This window comes from Theobroma cacao, chromosome 6 (assembly GCF_053813885.1).
Source record: "Theobroma cacao isolate CCN51 chromosome 6, ASM5381388v1, whole genome shotgun sequence".
Classification (NCBI taxonomy): Eukaryota; Viridiplantae; Streptophyta; class Magnoliopsida; order Malvales; family Malvaceae; genus Theobroma; species Theobroma cacao.
Genome location: NC_142644.1, coordinates 5,504,856 through 5,526,603, shown reverse-complemented (window position 1 = coordinate 5,526,603; position 21,748 = coordinate 5,504,856). Strand labels below are relative to the sequence as shown.

General features: G+C 34.3%; 1 protein-coding gene and 1 pseudogene across 4 annotated transcripts; one reads left to right on the top strand and one right to left on the bottom strand.

Annotated features, from left to right (window-relative positions):
• Window positions 1-321: 321 nt before the first annotated feature.
• PSY1R (Leucine-rich receptor-like protein kinase family protein) lies at window positions 322-4,787 on the bottom strand. 3 transcript variants are annotated; one of them, XM_088807476.1, is made up of 2 exons: window positions 2,771-4,787; window positions 322-2,317 (listed from the first exon to the last, which is right to left on the bottom strand). In XM_088807476.1, exons 1-2 carry the CDS (start codon window positions 3,951-3,953, stop codon window positions 645-647), a joined length of 2,856 nt encoding a protein of 951 aa, XP_088663602.1. In that variant the 5' UTR covers window positions 3,954-4,787; the 3' UTR covers window positions 322-644. The 3 variants fall into 3 exon arrangements, with proteins under 3 accessions (XP_088663602.1, XP_088663601.1, XP_007023546.1); XM_088807475.1 differs by having other exon boundaries at window positions 322-3,910; window positions 4,003-4,787; XM_007023484.3 differs by having other exon boundaries at window positions 322-4,787.
• A 2,448-nt stretch (window positions 4,788-7,235) lies between these two features.
• On the top strand, window positions 7,236-12,769 carry LOC18595502 (uncharacterized; annotated as a pseudogene). Its single transcript, XR_016027066.1, has 4 exons — window positions 7,236-7,498; window positions 8,282-8,417; window positions 12,269-12,360; window positions 12,587-12,769. The product of XR_016027066.1 is annotated as an uncharacterized LOC18595502 (transcript).
• Window positions 12,770-21,748: the final 8,979 nt, after the last annotated feature.

The following is a 21,748-nucleotide window of genomic DNA, read 5'->3' as shown; positions in this document are numbered from 1 at the left end:
TTTCTTATATTACTTGTTGTACCATCATTTTAACTTAATAATTTTGCTTGTTTCACTGCAGAAGTTAGGACTAAAATTTTAAATGAATGAAAATCCTTCATATTTATGTTGTGGCAGGTATTATTATAGAAGGTTAAACATTTCAGTTGCCTTTGTAGTTTAACTTTGTTCCTGATAAACAAAGGATAAAATACCAGTATAATTTCTGGCATTGTGTTTTAACCACTTCTAAAAATCATATATGATGGTCTAATACAGGCAACAGTTGTATTTGACTTTTGTCTGGTAGATATTGAAAGTGAGTGACATTACAATAGTAAATGCACATGAAGGCAAAGTTTTAACAACTTATATTCAGTGACCAAAACTAGTTGGTATTTGCATTATAGATGCTGAAGCCAGGAAATTTCTTTTTTAATGTACAAGGTACTAGTTTCTCAGCAGACCTATCTGACAAAATGTTACAGCCGCAACCTTACAACAATAGTCCCTACTTAAATGTGATTTCTTCTTTTGTACAGCTGAAGAAGTGTGATTGAGTTAATTTCATTTACATGGGTAAAATAAAATGAAGGTAATAAACTCAGACATTTTGTGCAAGTATACGTATCTGTTTCTTAAGACGTGCTGAAGGGCACTTTTCACTAATCCTTATTTTGGTTGCTAATGGTTGTTCCTACATTCTTGAGCCAATCAACAACTTCCTTGATAGTTGGCCTCTTGAAAGGATTCTGGTTGATGCACACACAGGCCACATCCAGCACCTGCAGCATCTCTTCATAAGAACCCTTTCCTTTTAGGAGAGGATCGAATACTTCATCTTGCTTCCCCTCACTCCTCATTTTCTGCACCCAGGCAACTAATTCTCTTGATGTTTTTGGCCTAGACATATCCACAGGTCTTTTACCAGTGAGAAGCTCAAGCATGACAACCCCAAAACTGTACACATCCCCTCTCAAAGTGGCTACCCATGCTTGCCCATACTCTGGAGGAATATAACCCAAGGTACCAACAAGCTCAGTTGTAACATGAGTGTGATAAGGAAGAATCAATCTTGACAATCCAAAATCTGCAACATGTGCCTCAAACTTGTCATCTAGAAGGATGTTGCTTGACTTGATGTCTCGGTGAACAATGTGTGGCTCACATATCTGATGCATGTAAGCCAGGCCATTACTTGCTCCCCTAGCAATCTTTAGTCGAGTTGGCCAATCTAATTGGGATGGACCATCTGCTTTCTCATGTAACCAGTAGTCCAGACTTCCATTCTCCATGTAGGAATATATTAGTAGCCGAAATCCTTCATGGACACAATAGCCTTGCAGGGACACCAAGTTTTCATGTTGAGCTGTAGATAGAGCCTCTACCTCGGCTTTGAATTCCCTTTCCATCAGGCCAAAATCTCCTGAGAGCTTCTTAACTGCCAGTTTGGTCCCATCTGCTAATATTGCTTTGTAAACCAACCCAAAACCCCCACAGCCAATGATGTTTTCTTGATTGAAATTATCAGTGGCTTTCAAGAGTTCAAATATGGTGAGATCCTTGACTTCATTGGTTTTGTTTGGGAACAACATAACGAGGCTAGCATCCTTGTCAGTCTGTGGAGGAACTCCAGAAAAAGAGTTGCTGGAAAATGTATCTAGTTCAATCTTATCAGTATCCCCCCCTGGAATAATCCTTCTCTTGGACAATATCCACAATGCTAGCAAAGTAATAACCAAACCAGTGCCAAAACAGATGCCAAGGACAAGTCCAATGATAAGTTTTGCGTTTAAGCTTTTTGGAGTAGTGGTAGAATGAGCTATTCCCGCTGCATTGGGGCAACTGCGCTGCACAATTGAACCGCACAAACCTGGATTCCCTTCAAAACTGGAGCTGGTAAAAGTATCAAACTGACCCCCAGATGGTATTGGTCCTTGAAGATCGTTATATGCCACACTGAATGAAGACAAAAAGTGAAGGCCTCTTAATGATGCAGGAATTTGGCCAGAGAGCCGGTTGCCAGAGAGATCCAATTTTTCCAAGTTTGTGAGATTTGATATTTGATCTGGAATGCTGCCAGAGAAGTCATTCTGACCGAGATCTAACACATGAAGAAATTTCAATTGACCAATCGCCTCAGGGATGCTGCCACTGAGGTTGTTGTTTCTCAGATAAATAGCTGGTGGAAGGCTGGAGAGTTGGTTGTACAGCTGCTGACTGGTAGCATTATAAGGCAAGACAAACACAGGCAGCTCCAGGTAACTTCTATCTACTTCATCATTAGACTCTTGCGTTGCCAATGCCCATAAGCTTGTGAGCTCCTTGGGAAATTCTCCTGAAATTAAGTTATCAGACAAGTCTATGTAGAAAAGGTTTCTTAGGCTGCCGAACCAACTGGGAATTAAACCAGTGATCCTATTTTGGGACAGGTCCAGCACCTCTAGATTCTTCAGATTAGCTAGCCAGCTGGGGACTTGACCAGTGAAGTTGCAACCTCCTAGGCCCAAAATCTGGAGGTTTTGAAAGCCCTCTTCTCCTACTATATTTCCATCATTGGGTATTGCTTCATTCATGAAGTTCTTAGAGAGAATAAGAGTAGTAAGGTTCTTGCAGCCCTTCAAAATCCTTATTGCCCCAGTAAAATTGGTTAGATTATTAGTAGAAATTGAAAGGAATGATAAAGATTGCAGTGCAAGTATGGCTGGTGATATCTGTCCCTCTAGCTGGTTACTAGCCAGTCTCACTGCAGTTAGTGACTTGCAAGAATAAAGGCTTAAAGGCAAGGTACCTGTAAAGTTATTGTTGCCAAGGTCAAGAGTGCTAAGGCGCAGGAGAGTGGAGAAATTAAAGGCGGAGAGGTCTCCTTCCAGCTGGTTGACCCGCAAATTTAAGGTGATGAGACTGGTGCAATTCATGAGAGATGGTGGCAGAGAACCAGTGAAGTTGTTGACGTGAAGGAGCAGGCGTTCCAGCTTGGGAAGCTGACCGATGTCTTTTGGAATGGCCCCCCCAAATTCATTGGAAGAGAGCTCAAGGATGGTGAGTTGGGTTAGATGGGCAATGGCATCTTGGATTCGCCCGGAAAGGTGATTTAGCGGTAAAGACAGTTGTTGAAGTGAGGTAACCGTGTAAATATCATCAGGAAGTGTACCAGAAAGATTATTAAAACCCGCACGAAAAATCTGCAGCTTGGAACACTTTCCCAGTCCATGGCGAATTTCACCATTAAGTTTGTTGTAGGATAAATCCAAGAGGGTGAGGGAAGTGTTGAGACAGATCGAGGAAGGAACCTGGCCCGTAAAGGTATTGTTGCTGACATTGAAAATGGTCAAATTCCGGGCTGCCTGAAGAAATGAATTCGATTGGATGGTACCGGAGAAGCGGTTGCTGGACAAATCCACCGCCTCAATGGGGCTGAGATTGTTATTATTATCTGAAAAGAAATCCAGAGGCAGTTGGCCATTGAGACTGTTGAAGCTCAGATCAAGAACTTTGAGCTGATTCAGGGAGGAAAAGAACCCAGTGGGGAGAGAGCCGCTCATCCGATTGCGAGAGAGATTAAGGTGAGTTAAACGCGTGAGGTTTACAAGAGACGGTGACAGATGACCGCTTAGGCCTCTAGAGGGTAGCCAAAGCTGGGTGACCCGATCATCATCTGAAGAAGTATCACAATCTATTCCTTCCCAAGAGCAGCAGTCTTTAGAAGGAGACCAATTCAAGGGAGATGATGGTGACAACGTTAAGTTGGAGTAAAACGCCAAGAGAGAGTCATGATCGTCTTGGTTGCAGGCAGCTGAGCAAGGAGAGATGTAGAGGAAAGACGGTAAAAGTAAAAAAAGGAGACGCAAGAGCAAGTGAAGCATGAAAAATGTTGTTGCTGATGGTCTTAGTCTAGAATTTGAAGCATCAAGACTGGTCTCTTTGTCATCTATCATCATCGGAACAAAGTAAGAAGCAGAACAACAAGACATGAGGAAGAGTAAAAGTTGGCCAAGTACATCATTATCTGGTCTTGGTTACCTTGTACAGGATGGAAATTGCAGTAAACATCCCATTGACCTCCAAGAAGGAAAGAAAGAGAGAGTGCGTGCGTGGGTGAGTGACGTTTAGTTGTTTATATTATAATGGTCAATTAACAAAAAGATCAACAGAACAAAAAAGAAGGCAAAGTCTTGTTGGTGGGATTATTGTATATGATGAAAAATAAGAATTCCCATGGAGCGTTTACTTTTGGGGCGGCTGGTGGTGGATGGTGGTGGTGGACTTTTTCTAAGATGATGATTGATTGATGACCAAAGCTCAAAGAGTGTGGATACAATACAAAGCCGTGACAAGCCTAAAAGCTCCCATCTCTGAAGCATAAACAGGTTCTCCTCTTTGCCTTCACCGTTTGTCCAATTTGATATTTTTTCTTTTCTGGGGTTGTGGTTGACTGCCTGGGCTGAGTGCCTGTGGCTATCTACATCTGTTGATTGAGAGTGGTGCTGCTGGCCTTGCTTTGTCATGATTGCCAAGTTCTTCATGTCTCTTTAAATTTTAATTGCTAATATTGCTATCCTTCAACCAGCACCCTTCCTTTTTTTTTTTTTTGGTAGTTTATTCACACCATATCATCATATCAATATATTTTAACAATAAATAAGAGGAAAAATCAGCAAGGATCATCCCAACCCTTTGTTTCTCATTATTATCTCTCTCTCTCCGACTGAATCCAACTGGACAGACTCATCTTCAAAGAAGTCACCCTTTCTTAGGATTTAGAAACTATCTATTTTCCTAGAAAACAAAACTTAATTTAGTTTTTTTTTCAGATCCAGTTGCTAAATTTCTTTCTTAAATAGTTTGGTTTGAGGAAAGATATTTGACCGTCAATATGTCTAGACTTTGGACTTTAAAAGACAAAAGATAAGGCCTCCCATAACAGCTTTGCCAACCAGTCCTTGACTTATTTGTAGCTGAGTTGCCCACTTGCCACACAATAGTCCAAACGTCCATATGCGCATTAGTTTTGTTTTATTTTCATTTTTAAATGGAAGGTGGCAGACAGGGTATCTAGGCGTGTTACGTTGGTAGATTTAGAGCGGATAAACCCCTGCCAAATTTTGTGGATTGCAGCACCAATTAAACAGGTTTCTCAGTCATTGTTAATTGCAATCTTTGACATAATCCAATTGCTTCAGCCCTCATCATCACCCTGCCTTCTTTATTAGCCATGGTGATTAGGTTTTGGCACTCAACTTTCAGTGGTTCAACAACTGGTCAACACTCAAGAGCAAGCAGAAGCAAATCTTAGGGCAATACAGCTCTAAATAAACCCAAACTGAAAATTATCTTAATTATGCTGATTCTATCTCTATTTTATGAAGAAGAAAGATTGCTGCTTTTATGTACTCTAGCCATTAAAGCAAGGATGCAATGCAAATTGGTTGATTCAAATGAAGATAGCTGATTCCTCTTTGTTATTTCAATTCCTTAAGATTCTTGCAGAACCCTTGGATTCAAGCAGTGTCAATTCTCAGAAGGAAGATTGCAGTGAGGAAGGATATCCTTTTGGCAATCCTAATTCCCTGAAGTTGAATGGAGACAAATGATCACACAAACGTTACTGATGATGGGCTTAGCTGGAAATCCATGAAGGCGTTGAAACCTTATTTTCACCACAAATTTTATTTTGAAAATGACAACCCATTAAGCTGCAGTGATGCTACAGTGTTGGACAACCTTATCTTAAATACCTCACCCATTCATTCATTCCTCCACGCTTCCGCATGTGCTTCTACAGCCATTATTTGAACCCTGTTTCCTGCTTCCATTCTTGACAAGAGGCAGCTCAATGTCAAACTCTTCTCTCTTCTTGGAAACAACAAAGGGGAATTTATTAGAGAAGGGGGCAGTTTGAGACTCAACTCTGAATATATCACTGGGATTTTGCCATATACAGGTGATATAAATGCTGCTTTCTAGTAGCAGGAAAGTGAACAAATTTGGCGCAGGGGAGACATTTCTATGGCTTCCAATTACTTTTTAATTGCAAGTTTTACGTTATATAATTATTTATCATTGCTTTTACAAACAAATTCAACAACTCTATATCACATAAGACCTAAAATATTAATTTATTGATCAAATTATGTAATTAATCCATGTATTCTATAAAAATTATGAATTTAAATCTCTGTATAATAATTTGTCTAAATTAAGTCATTGTATTTTTTTAATTTGTTAATTTTAATCTAAACTCTAACACCGTTAAATTTTCACGATAAATTTTCACGATAAATATAATGACATGATATTTTAATTAAATAAACATGACATTGATTAAAATAACATGATATTTTTTTATTGATGTGATGTTGACTACATATTGACGGGACATAGATTATGTTGGCATGACATTAATTGGACTAATAATAAGTTTATGCTGATATGACACTTAATGACTCGATGAAATGTTAACGTGGTAATTGCTTATATGACTATCAATTTACAAATCATTCCAAATTTTAATCTAAAATATCTTAATCTTAAATTAATTTTGATTAACATAATAGATAAAGAGAAAAAGAAAAAAAAAGATTATATTAAAAAAGGGAGAATCGTGTTTGGTTTTGAATCTAGAATTAAAGATAGGGAAAAATATCGATGAGAATTAACAAGTGCTATGTCAACATAAATCTATTATCAATTCAATTAATGCCATATTAGCATGATCAATGTTATGTCAGCACATAATCATCGCCACATCAATAAAAAAAATACCACATCATCTAAATCAATATCATATTGGCTTGGTCAAAATACAATATTATCATATTTAACGATGTTGAGGTTCGGACTGAAATTAACAAACAAATTATAATACAAAAATTAAATTCATATATTTTTGAAAGTATAAAAACTAATTTTATAATTTAACTTAATATATTCATATAAACTCAAGTCTTACGTAGAATGATTAAAGGCATGGCTTTGCTTTTTACTAAAGTGACAATGGACCCGCACAGTCATTTGGGCTTTAGTAATGGGTTAAAAAACGCTCAGAAAGGTCCATCTAGATTGTCCAACAAACTAGTCCCAATCCCATAGAAGAAGCCCATCAAAATCTCCCAAATCCTCATGCCTATTTCCCACTCTCCTTTACATGAAGGCAAAATGACAAACTTCAAGGGTAGCCAAAGCTCCTTTTATCCGACGGTGGAGGTGAGGTAATTAATTTCTTTTTTTTTTTAAGTTTTAATAATTGTGGATAATTTTTGTTTGTAGGTAAGAAGAAACAGGGGAAAAAGAAAGGGAAAGAAAAGGGAATTATTACTCCCTTGATTAAGAAATTTTGGTTTCAGAGGTATAGTCTTTTCTCAAAATATGATAAAGGAATTAAAATAGACGAGGATGGATGGTATTCTGTTACTCCCGAAGAGATAACCATTAAGCATAACGAGAAATGCGACGGTGGTGGACTTGTCATTGATTTCTTTTTTGGTGTCAGTGGTAATGCCATCCAATTTGCTAGACTGTAAGTCTCAATCAAAACTTAAAGTTGCTAGGTTTCTTTTTTTTTTTTGAAAACAAAAGGTAAATTGTTTTGTGAACACAAAAGTAAATCAAACTTAGTCTAATTTACCATATGATATAACTAAAGCTGCTTGTTTTTTGAAGTTGTGTTTGTTTATGATTTTGGTTACAATTTCTGAATACATACCTATCTATGCAATTTGTGTGACATGAATTTTGCACTTAACATTCAAAAGATTTCATTTGTGTTTCGAGATGGAAATTGAGCAATGGAGTTGCACTTGGAAAATTTGATCAATGGATCTGAATTTCATTGTAGTTTATGTTATTAGGAATTGTGTAGGCATTTCTAAGTCAAGGAATTGGTATATAACCCAAGTAGATATTTCTCTTATTCTTACTAGTTTGATTGCATCCAGCTAGAAAGTCCTGGGAGGCAATAGAAGTCAATTTTGGCAATAATTATACAACTTTATCTAAATTGGAGATTATAATAATTCTATAGCCATGTGAGGTAATGAAGTTTGAAAGGGGATTTCATTAAGATAATTTTGGAGGTTTACAATTCTCTTCATATTAGACATTTTCTAAGCCAAAAAGCCTTAAGCTTACCTTTCTAATTCTCCTTTTGAGAGCTAATTTTGCATAATCCATGAACATTAATTTCTTAAGTTTGAAACTTATATATGTCCTTGCATTCAAATTATATTAGTATCTTTTCCAATTTCCATTGTATACTCAGTCACTTAGCAAGAGCTTTCTAATTGATGGTCTTACTTTGAAGGTGTTCTTTTGTTGTTGCTATTTATGTTGATCCTCAAAAAGTTGAACTGGCGATTAACAATGCAAGGGTATATGGAGTGGAAGATTATATTGATTTCATTGTTGGAGACTTTTTGCAACTTGTTCCATCGTTGAAGGTATTTAGTCCGTTGTTAAAAATCATACTAATTTGGAGTTATATTTTTGTTGGGTAGGTGAAGTGATTTCTAAATATTTTGCCAATTGATGGAAGAGGAAATGACATGTGAATTGATTATTTACTGACCTAATCATTCCAATCCTTTGCATTGTCTGGTTTTTTTCTATTGAGTGTGTTTTGGTTTTGTTTAGATGGATTGTTGCATGGAACAGATTTTGATAACTTTATTGAGTTAATCATTGAATTCCTTTTAGTGCCTATTTGGTTTGACTTTTTTTTTAGCTTATCATCATCTTAAAAGTAGAAGCTAAGACAAATAAGATATTGAGCAACAGCTTTTTTTAAAGAACAAAATTAAAAAAAAAAACTTAAAGAAAAGCTCCAAAGAAGAGCTTTCTCTTCTCTTTTTATTTTTAAAATACATTAGTTTTTTAGAAAATATCTTTCTTTCTCAAATGATCTCCCTCTCCTCTTCCTCTCTTTGCAAATCACCCTTCTCCAATGCAAATCACGATTTCTTTCTCCTTTATCTTTTTCTAAAAAGGCTACAAAATAAGAAAAAAATAGAAGATCTAATAACAAAATAGTAAAATCTGAGATTTATTTGTTCTTACAAAGATTAAGAAAAAAAAAGACCTCAAATTCAAAGTTGCATTCAGGTATTATTTAAAGATTTTCTCTCTTCTTCACCAAATATGATTTTAATGTGAAATACATCATTTTCCCTTTTCTCTTTTTTCTTGAGAAATTGAAGCATTATGGTTTAATTGCTTGCTAGATCAACAAAAATTTAATACTATTATTACTATACAAAGTTTAAAAGCTATTCCGTTTATGTATGAAATTTTTTGATTTTAACATCTAAAATCATATATAAACTCGAACCAGACTTGTTCTGTTTTTGTTTATTAAGTGATTGAAGATGACATGAATATCTTTTATGATAATTTTAACTAAAATTAGAACTTATATAATTTATTTTGTCAAACAGCTTACCAAACTACCTTAGCTTAATTTTAAAAGTTATTATTTTTCATAATAGCTTTTAAGCTAAAAAAAGCTATTATTTTGCACTTAATTAAACCTTTTTCTCTTAATGTTAGATGGTTTTTACATGCTCATTATTGTGCATATATAGAAAACTTTTTCATATCAGTATTACACAGCCAAATCTCATTTTTGCACATTGTTCTAACTTTTAAGAATTAGAATTTTATGAATTTCCAGTTTAAATTTATCTTGCAAGTAGTGATGAAGTTTGGTTGTGAATCACCTGCATCTTTGCTCTTTTAGACATAAGTTGACCATAGTTCATAACAATATCTATCAATTCACTGTTATATGCAGAAACCTTTTCTACGGGACTTCATTGAGCAAATTATTTGTGATATATCATGAGGGTTATTTTAATAGCTGTTGCCATACGCTATAAGGGTATACTTTTAATACCCATGCCATGCATATGTTTTAGGGAATCCTGATCAAGTTCCAAATGCATAGTCCTGAAACTACTTTTTGCTGGTAGAGTTATCAATTTTCTCCTATTTCTCTTACCTTTCGTCAATACTTTGTTAGAATAAAATGTTGAGTTCAGGTTTACGAGGAAGGTGGAATTCACTTTCAAGATTATCTGTGGATGTAGAGATCTATAAGTTCGATGCACATGTTTTCACCACCTAGGTTCTTGCATCCTAAGTTGTCAATGCATTAGATACAGATACTCTTGTATTGAGAGAACTAGGCTATTCTCTTATATCAAGAGCACTACTGCATGCCCAACTCAGCTTGACACACAAGATTGAGATTTTTATGTTGATTAGGCCAACATTTGATGTAGAACAAGCAGAGGAAAGAGATCCAAAGTAGAAATTTAGAGGTAAAATCAGAGATATCCAGCAACAATTAAGAAAAAACAGAGGAAATAGGGAGAAAGTAGAAGAGTTAGGGGACAGAAAACCATAAAGAATCAATAGGAGAAAATTTCAATATTTAATCTAATATGTTTATCATCCAAAGTCTTATAAACCAAAATAACATAGATATTTATAAGCTACACCCTAACAAAATAGAAATTACTGAATATAACCTTAAAACCTTAATACTTGGAAATGAGAAGTTTGAATTAAAGATTATAGTTTGTAAATTTGTTATATTTTAAGAGTTCAATTTTTATCTTTACATAGATTTAGTTTATTTAGGCTATTTTATATTATTTAGTTTTGCTTTTTCCAACTTTTAAGATTTCAGGGTAATATTTGGTATTTTGTGGTTTACTAGGGTTTAGGGTTAGCTTTTATGTGTGTGTGTGTGTATTTATATGTATAATATGTGTGTGTGTGTATAGTTTAAGTTTTGGATGATGAATATTGAGATTTTCTCCTTCTATTGGTTCTTTTGGTTTCTCTCCCTTAGTAAAAAGACAATTGAACTCATAAAATATAACAAAATTATAAACTATAATCTTTCATTGAAACATCTTTTTTCCATTCTCCATCAGCATTAGTAAAAAAATAAAAAATGAAGTTCGCTGATGCTTCCTTAGGTAGCTACCCATTAAAAAAGAAAGTTAAATGCTAATATGTTGTGCCTCCTTGAAATGCTTTTAGTTGCAGATCTTTTGCTTAGCAACTATGGGAAAAAGTGAAAGTAGAATTATAATATCTAAGAAAAGCTCCATTTGATTGCCCAATGAACAGAGGGAAAATAGAAAAAATAAGTTTGACTTTGTTAACTTTTTTGAAAAAGTATTAACTGGTAAGCTTTTAATTAGTTTGTCTTGGCTCACAAAATTATTGCCAAATAGGTTCAATTTAATTAGTTTGTCTACTAAGCACCTTAGAGCTAATTTTGTACGGGTTGCCGTATTACCTAATTTATTGCAAAATGCCATGCCAGCAGGTTTTAATAGCATGTTACAAAGTTAACAGTGTTGCTTGATTAAACCAATTTCATGAGTTTAGGAGTACATTTAAGTAATAAAAATCAAGTGATGAATCTGAAAAAATTGATAAAAGTACATGGACCACTGGTGGACTTATTCCAAAAGTAAAGGTACAATGGATTGATGTGTTAATTAAATTTTATGCAACGAATTTCATCATGACTGTAAACTATTAGGAGATGCATTTGTTGCTATTAGCAAAAAAAATTTATACCAAAGCTATTATCCATTATGGAATATTAAAATAAAAGCCAATTATGGTTTAGGAATTGTTTACTTAATGTTGGAATATAAATTAGTTAATCTCAGGAAACAATCATTTTATGAAATGAATTGACTTATTGAATTACTATGTTAGAAACTGGGTGGTGGACATTCTTTTGTCTCATTATCTTAATTTCCTCCTTTCTCACCATGAAAATTGATTAAGCATATTGCAAAGGTTACTTTTCTTGTGGCTTGTTTGAATTGGTAGTGACTTGAATATTATAGGAATTATTATCATTCTCATCAACATAAGAAAATACAAAAGTTGGATGCCTTGAAACTTTTATTGATTTTCCATTATTGCATTCTTATAGTATTGCTATGTGTCTCTGGTCTAGCCTTGTTTCCTTAGCCGTTAGAGTAAATGAAATCAAAGCTGTCATCTACTTGTGAATATTAACTTGATGGAAATGTAGAAACTGAATTCATATGACAAATATAAGCAATTGTTAGAAAGCTTACCATATCACACATAATCTTGTTGGTCAAATTTAATGAGTTTTTGACTAGTTGGAACTCTTGAAGATTTTTCTTCCAGAATTCTAAATTTTGTTGTAATAAAATTATTCATGTGTTTCTTTTTAGAAATGCTCCTTTCTCTAAAGAGGAGACCTTTAATTAAAATTATGTTTGCATTTTAGGGAGATATGGTGTTTTTATCACTACCATGAGGTGGTCCCTCTTATAAAACAATTGAAAATTTCACCACGGATTTACTGAAGCCAAAAGATAGGTATGATTTTTTCTGTTTTGTTTTTTTTTTTATGTTAGATTGAGAAATATGTAGCTACTTGTAACTCCTTATCATTATGACAATTATAACATTATATGAATAATGTTATGAAATGTTAGAAATTTTGGTGATTAGTGAACATTTTATGAAATGTTATGTTTCGTTAACATCCTATGATTAGTTATCAAGATGAAATGTTATGATTCCTAAACTGTTCTCATTGTAGGGTTCTTATGATTCATTGTCTGTTGTTCGTTTTCCTTGTCATCGGCTAGTTTCTACAAATGTTATAGTCTTGACTTCTTACCATAAAGGCAAAACTTTTGTTACATGCAATAAACTATTTTTATTGTTTTGACCCATGATTTTTAGCATTTCGAAGTTATCTCTTCCACCTTTTTATCTGCTTTATGTATTTTTGTTTTTCTATTTGTACATACTCAATATTTCAAGCTGTTTAGAGGATAACACCTAAGATCATTATGTTTTAACCTCAGACTGTGAACATAAACTGAGTTGAAGAACTTTTGTGGTTGTCATCTCTTCCTTTGAGCATTGAGGTAAAGTAAGTGAGCTTTGCCAATTTTTGTGTATGCATTACATTAAAAAATTTTTGGCTTTTTTTTTTATAAAAGAAAAAAAAAGATTTCCCCACTTATAACATTGAGTGTAGATAGAAGAAAACTATTTGGAAGGCAATTTCAAGAGCATAATTGTCTGCTTTGGCAGTACTGCACCATAGCTGCAAAGAGTTTATTGTTGGTTTCTTTTTTCCTCTATTTGCTTGTCGACTTGGGGAGAAATAGAGGAGGAGATGCAATTGGAGGTTGGGTTGTAAATGAACCATGTGTTTGTTGAATCGAATGAATTTGGAAAAGATATTAAGGGTCATTTAATAAACAAACCGAGTTTGAACATTAGTAAACTTTAACTCGTTTATGTTCATGATCAAGCTTGATAAAAGCTTTAGAGTAATTCGTTTTATTCTTGTCAAGTAGACTACTTTTAACCTAAATATCTTTAAACACAATTGAAGGCATGATTTAAAATCTATCATGAAAAATAAACCTCAACCAATAGTGATTCCATGTAGCAGTCGCTAGTGTCTTAAAAACAAAACCAATACCCTATACCACCTACGGGAGGACATCCTTGCCATAGTGGACAATCATTGACACAAAAGGCTACCTTTAAGTAAACCCTGTTAATCTAATTATAGTTCCAGATTTGGATGATACAAAAGAACAAGAAAAGTTGAGGAGAGGTATGGCCAAGGTTGTGCATAATTTGGAAGCATAAAAGAAATTTGACCTCTTAGAGAAATGATTGCATGCAATGGAAAAGACAGATGCCTTAGGTTCCATCGATGTATTAAAACTTAGTCTTGTACTTGGACTAGTGACTCCTCCCAAGTTAAACCTTCCTGACTTCGAAAAGTATGATGGGACTAAGTGTCCAATGGCACATGTCATCATATATTGTCGTAAGATGGCTGTGTACACTCATGATGATAAGTTGTTAATCCACTGTTTCCATAATAACCTTATAAGATCAGTCATCAGACGGTACAACAAGCTAGATAAAAGCCATGCACATTCATGAAAGGACTTAACATGAGCATTCATAGCGCAGTACAAACATGTGGCAAACATGGCTTTAGACCGTTTGACCTTGCAAAGCATGGAAAAAAATCTATGCTCAGAAATGGAGAGATATTGCCCCACAAGTCCAACCACCTTTGATTAAGAAAGAAATTACAATAATGTTTGTTAACACTCTGAAGACCCCACACTATGAAATGTTGATTGGAAATGCCACCAAGAACTTCACAAATATGGTTTTATTAAGATAAATAATTGAAAGTGCAATTAAGAGTGATAAGATTGAAGGTCCTAAGAAAAAGAAACATGCCAAAAAAAAAGAAGACGAAGCACAAGTAATTACATATGAGGGGCATCAAATAAAAGGGTAAATTCCTTATCAACCTTATCCCGTTTGGCAACCTTATTCCCCTTTGAGCTGAAATGACCCATGTGGTCACATGCTTGTGCATAAGAGCACTAGGAAGGTTTAAATGTATGAAAGGTGTCTCTTATTCATTTTATCATTTCTTAAAAAATGATTCATGTAATGTGTTATGAGCTAACCTTGTATAGGGTTATGACAGGGTAGAATTGTCTAAGAGATTAAGTCTTTTGTACCTTTAGGGGGGATGTCCCTTTTTTAAATATTATAATGTCACTTGGTAGTGTCTTTAGAAATACTTATTAAGTCTGTAAAGGGAAGTCCCTTTAGGGAAAGAGTGTTCCCACTTCAAGCCTTGTAATGGTTCTTGGTGATATACTTGTAAAATCTCATAAACTCTTTATAAAAGGAAAGCAATCAACGGATTGTTTGGCTACCTCACTAGTAAAGGTATGTTTGTAACTAACCATCTAAGGCTGGTATTATGGTCCAACGATAGCATGTCTTAGTCCTTTTATACTTATCTTGATATTAATCAAATATTTTCTTTATGTGGCTCCAATGGTTGCATACATGACATTTGTTATGCCTTATGATTTCAATGTTGCGGTTCTCTAGACTAACTTGTGACTATTATTGATGTTTGCTCATATATAATCAAGTTATTGGCTGGCTTGCTTGGGAACGTCCATTCAAGTGTAGCACGGATTATCGCATACTTAAGCGAATGAGCATAATTTATGATAATTGGTATCAGAGTACAGGCAAGTCGTGTTAAGTGAAAGAACAAATACAGTGACCATGCGAACTGCACTAGAGGACCATCAGAGAATTGATGAGTTAAAGGTTGCGGTGGTAGCAATAAAAGCTTAGATGGTCCTGTGTAAGCGGATAGATGAAAATGAGGCAATCTAGTGGGAACTGTTTGAAATGATAAATACCCTAAGTGATGAGACTAGGGATGCATTGAGCACTCTCCAAGTCGAATTTGGAGAATTAAAAGCTCAGGTACATCTCTTGATTATTACTGTAAGTAATACTAGTGTAAACTTAAGAAATCGAGGAAAAATAGCCAAAGTGCCAGAGCCCAAGTAATACGAAGAGGCTAAAGATACAAAAGAGTTGAAGAACTTCTTTTTGATATTAAATACTATTTCTGTGCTGTGTGCACAAAGTCAAAGGAAGACAAGGTGGTGATGGCCACAATGTATCTTGCTAGGGATGCGAAGTTATGGTGGTGTTATAAATTTATCGATAACGAGTGCCACATCAATACTTGAGTGGACCTTAAGCAAGAACTGAAGAATTAGTTTTTCCTTGAGAATGTAGAGTATATGGCTTGGAGGAAGTTGCAAGCATTGTCACAAACTAAGTTAGTACGAGAATTTGTGAGGAACTTTTCTACCTTAATGTTAGATATTAGGGACATGATCGAGAAAGATAAGTTGTTCTATTTTCTTGAGTGTTTGAAATTGTGAGCGAGAACGAAGTTGCTGTGACAAAAGGTGTAGGGTGTGACTTGAGCGATGGTGGTTGTTGAATGTCTTACTAATTATAGTGATAACTTAAATAAAAGGAAAGACCTTTCATTAAAGAAGAGTAGCTTGAGCTCTAACAATAAGGTGAAATTTTCAAGAGTTAGCAAACCCTCGAGAGGGGAAGGAGAAAGGAGATTGCTCGCTAAGGATACATGCCAACCAAGAACAACTAATTTATGGGGCTTCAAACCTAAAGCCCTAATATCTTGTTTTCTATGAACAAGCCCCATCCAGTAGCTGATTGTCCATATGGAACAACTCTTACTACGATATGTATTATTAACATGGAAACACCTCGACCTCACCCCAGTTGAGGATGTCGAGGAGGAGCTGGCAAATGGGTTCAATTTAGTTCCTTAGTGCTTTACAAGCACAACTAGAAGAGATAAAGAAAGAGCCTCAATGAGGTCTCATGTATGTGAATGTGTTGTTGAATGAGAAAAGGACTAAAGTCATGTTTGACACGAGGGTCTCTAATACCTTCATCAGCCCAAGAAAGACAAAAAAATACAGTTTCAAGATTGAGAAAGACTTCGGGCAAATGAAAGTAGTCAACTCACCTACCTCAGCTATAATGGGTAACTCCAAAGATGTGAAAATTGAGATTGGCTCTTGGAGGGGAAGTTGAACATGACTGTTGCTACTATAGATGACTTTGATTTTGATTTGGGCTTTGATTTTATGCGAAGGCACAAGGCATCCCATTCTTTGCTATGAGTTGCTTAATGTTTTTTGGGGAACAACAATGTGTAGTACTAATTACAATTCTACCCAAAAATGGAAAAAAAGATTATATTAGCTATCCAGTTCAATAAAAGGATTAAAAAGGGAGAACCTTCTTATGTGACCATGCCCATTGACGAATGTGGAGATGGCATAAATCTAATACCCATTGGAGTGAATTTGGTTTTGGAAGAATTTCAAGATATGATGTCAAAACAACTACCTAAGGTCCTACCACCTCGACAAACTATTGATCATGGGATAGAATTACTCCCGAGAGTCGAGGCACTTGCAAATGGGCCATATAGGATGGCTCCCCTAGAGCCAGCTGAGTTAAGAAAACAATTAGACGAGTTGATTTAAGCGAGATTCATTCGAACTTCAAAAGTGCTTTTTGAAGCCCCGGTACTTTTCTAATAGAAGCAAGATGGGAGTTTACGGTTATGCATGGATTATTAGGCTCTAAACAAAGTCATTGTAAAAAAACTAACTTATGAAAAAAAATTTCAAATAGTGAAAACAAAATAAATATATTTACTACTAAAACTATTACTATTACTACTACTATTACTAGAGATAAAATGCACCAACTCAATAATTCTACATAATTTCCTCAAAAGTACTTTTATCAATAATTAACCTAAGGAAAAATTTAGGCATCATTCAAATTCATGTTTCAATTCCAATGCAAGCACATTCTCGGCTGGATTTCTGTGTGTATGTGTGAAATCTTTTAACAAGAATATCATGACATCTGGATGAGTTTATACCAACACAAATTTCAAATTAGTGCTCGAATTTCATAGGTTTACTTTTCATCTCTCTTTCCATTGATGTAGGCTAACACAGAGTTAGGGATTAATACAACTTTATAAATCTTGTAATGTATGGCTAGGTTCTAGTTAAGATAAAGGATAATAATGTGACTCAAATCACCAGAAGCACATATTTATTCTAAGATCTGTATATAGAGCTTTATTCTCCTTCTTCTAGTACACATTTTCTTCTACATTTTAACTTTTTTTTTTCAACACATATTTTTTCTTTTCACAATTTCACAATTTTACACACGTAAACTTATTTTCTTTGTATTGTAGTAGCGTGGTGATTTTTAATATTTTGAACTTTTTCTTTTTTCACATCAACATCACCTTTTCACCTTTTTCAACATTTAGCTCTATCTATATTTCCTCAAGCAATATACATGCTTAGGAGCGAGGGTTGCAAAATTAAAAATTTTATTTTAAGGTTAGGCTCAATTATTTTGTAGTTAAACAAAGAAAAGGAAAATTAGGCTCAACGGGGTATATTAGGAATAAAAATTTAACAAGGTTTGCTTTTTAAGCTCGAACGGTCCAAAGATGGCCTAAATTATCTTCCTAACTAAGTATTGCTTAGGATTTCATCTTGAAAAAGAATCAAGCAAATTCTAGAATTCATTGACATAATCTAAAATTCACATCAATATAAATCTTCCCTAGATATTCACAATAATTCAAAACAAAAGATATAATGCTCAAAATTGTAGAAATCACATCCTAACAATGATAGTTATCAAAGAATTTAGTATGAATCCAAATAAAAACCTTATTCATTAAAAGTTAACCACGACCCACATTGTAGGGCCTTGCGAAGTCATGATTTACCCCAATCCCTAATTTTTTTTACAATTTTTTTGAAATTTTTTTGGAAGGGGGCTGTATATACCTATAAAATAAAAATAAATAAATGAAATTAACTTAAAGGATTAAATTAAGTTAGAATGCTTGGGTTGCTTCCCAAGAAGTGCTTGATTTATAGTCGTCAGCTGGACTTTTTTTTATTTAAATTGTGTCGATAAGCGTGATTGAGAACCTTTGATAATCAAAATCTCCACCCAATATTGCTTTAATCATTGCCCATTCACTTTGAAGGTTGATTTATCATCATCTACCTCCACTGCTCCATGATGATATACTTTCATCATAGTGAAAGGTACAAACCAACGAGATTTCAACTTTTCAAGAAATAGTCTTAAATGAGAATTGTATAGGAGAACATATTGGCCAGGCTCAAAACTTCTCCTTATGATTTTCTGATCATGCCATTGTTTCGTCTTCTTTTTGTAGATTCTTGCACTTTCATATACTTATTGACAAAATTCATCCATTTCATTGAGTTACAAAAAATGCTTTTCTCCAGTTGCTTGAAGATCAAAATTAAGCTTTTTAATTGTCCAATATGCCTTGTGTTCAAGCTCGATCGAAAGATGACAAGCCTTTCCAAATGCAAATTTATAAGGAGACACCTTAATTGGAGTTTTATAAGCCCATAAAGTATCATCAACTTTTTGGACCAATCTTTTCTAGAAGGACAAACGATCTTCTCCAAAACTCTTTCAATTTCTTGATTTGAAACTCTAGCTTGGCCACTCGTTTGAGGATGATAAGCAGTGGTTATTTGGTTCTTAACTCCATATTTGGCCAGAATTGCCTAAAACTTTTTGTTGCAGAAGTGAGTCCTTTCATCACTAATTATAGCTCTAAGTGTACAAAAACGTGTGAAGATGTTCCTTTGCAAGAAGTTTATCACTGCTTTAAAGTCGTTCCTTAGCAATGCAACCGCTTCAACCCATTTAGAGACATAATCAACAGTAACCAAGATATATTCATTATTGAAGGAAAAAATGAATGGAACCATAAAATCAATTCCCCACGCATAAAAAATTTTGACTTCCAAGATGTTGTTGAAAGGCATCTCATGTCTCCTAGATATATTGCCCATTCTTTGACATCTGTCACATCTTTCAACAAAATTCTAAGCATCTTTGAAAAGAAAAAGCCAGTAAAAACTTGATTGTAGAACCTTTGCAGTAGTTCATCTTCCCCCATAATGTCCTTCATAATTAGATGAATGGCAATGGTGAAGAAAATTTGCAAATTATTCTTTAGGAACACATTTTCTAATTATTTGGTCACCGTAATGCTTATAAAGATAAGGCTTATCTCACATGTAATATTTAGCATCACGCAAGAATTTCTTCTTTTGTTTTGAATTAAATCCAGGAAGGAAGAGTTTACTCACAAGATAATTCACAAAATTTGCATGCCATGGCAAATTTTTTTGCTTATTGACATGAAACAACTGCTCATCAGGAAAGGTCTCATTGATCACTGTTGAATTTCTAATTTGTTCTCCATTCTCTAATCTAGATAAATGATCTGCCACTTGATTTTCTATACCTCTTTTATCTTCAATTTCCAAGTTGAATTCTTAAAGCAAAAGTACCCATCTTATCAAACATGGTTTTGTATCCTTCTTCTCGATAAGATATTTGTAGCTGCATGGTCAGTGTAAACAATAACTTTAGTACGGACAAGATAGGAGCGAAATTTATTAAAAGCAACAATAATAGCAAGCAACTCCTTTTCAATTGTGGTGTAATTTGCTGGAGCCTCATTCAATGTTCTACTAGCATAATAAATAGGATGCAAAATCTTTGCTTTTCGTTGGCTTAAAACTGCATAATCACTAGCATCACACATTAGTTCAAAAGGAAGATTCCAATTAGGAACAGTGATGATAGGAGCAGAAATTAATCTCCTTTTGAATTCAACAAAAGCATCATGGTAAGTATCATCAAAATTAAAAGGAGTATCATTTTTTAGCAAATTACTAAGTGGTTTAGAAATTTTAGAAAAATCTTTAGTGAATCTCATATAAAATCTAGCATGTCTTAACAAACTATGAACGCCTTTAACAGAGGTGGGAGGTGGAAATTTTTCAATTGTTTTGATTTTTGCTTTGTCTACTTCTAAACCATTACTAGAGACTCGATGGCCTAAGACTATACCTTATTGCATCATAAGTGACATTTTCCCAATTTAAAACTAAATTAGTTTATTCACATCTCTTAAGTACTCTAGAAAGATTAAATAGACAATCATCAAAATTATTTCCAAAAACTAATAAATCATTGATAAATACTTTCAAAAACTTTTCAACCATATCAGAAAAAATTTCCATCATACATCTTTGGAAAGTGGCTAGAGCATTACAAAGTCCAAAAAACATTCTACGAAAAGCAAAAGTTCCATAAAGACAAGTAAAGGTGGTTTTTTCTTAGTCTTTAGGAGCAATGGCGATTTGATTACAACTAGAATAACCATCCAAAAAGCAATAAAATTCCTTATTTGTTAATGTATCAAGCATTTGATCAATAAAAATTAGTGGAAAGTGATCTTTTCTAGTGGCTATATTCAATTTTCTATAGTCCATACATACCCTCCATTCAGTCATAGTTCTAGTGGGAATGAGCTCATTATTTTTATTAGAAACTACAGTCATACCTCTTTTCTTAGGGACACATTGGACTGGACTTACCCATGAACTATCACAAATAGGATAGATAATACTTGCATCCAGCCACTTGATAATGTCTTTCTTTATTACCTCTTTCATGATCAGATTTAGCCTTCGTTGATGCTCAATGGTTGTTTTGTGATTTTCTTCCAAAAGAATTTTGTGCATGCAAATTGATGGACTAATTCCTTTGATGTCCGCAATGGTTCACCTAATTGCTTTTTGGTAGCCTCTTAAAACTTGAAGGAGTTTATTTTCCTGTTCATCAGAAAGCAAAGAAGAAATAATTATTGGTAGTGTAGAAGAATTTCCTAAAAAAGCGTACCTTAGATGATTGGATAGTGGTTTGAGCTCAAGTGAAGGAGGTTTTTCAATGGAAGGCTTGATTGGTGAAATTGTAATTGATAATTCCAAAGACTCAAATTGGGATTTCAAGAGACGTGATGGGGCATTAAAATGGTTAGCATATTCAAAAACTTTTTCATCAATAATATCATATGAAGAATTCAAAAAAGTTCCCAGTGGATCATGATGATTTTCAATAAATACATTATTAGTTATGTCATCCATCACATCAATTGAGAAACATTCATCATGTTCATTGGAAAATTTTAAAGAGAAATACTAAATGTTACCTATTGGTCTTTAACCTTTAAAGTAAGCTCACCTTTTTTTCACATCAATTAAAGCTCGAGTAGTTCTTAAGAATGGTCTCCTAAGAATGATCGGTATTTCACGATCTTCTTCCATATCAAGAATAATAAAAGCTACTAAAAAAATAAGCTTACCAACTTTTACTAAAACATCTTCCACAATACCAT

What these genes read in the sequence shown, in the direction of transcription:
- PSY1R (XM_007023484.3), bottom strand. Translation starts at nt 3,953, where the DNA reads ATGTCTTGTTGTTCTGCTTCTTACTTTGTTCCGATGATGATAGATGAC.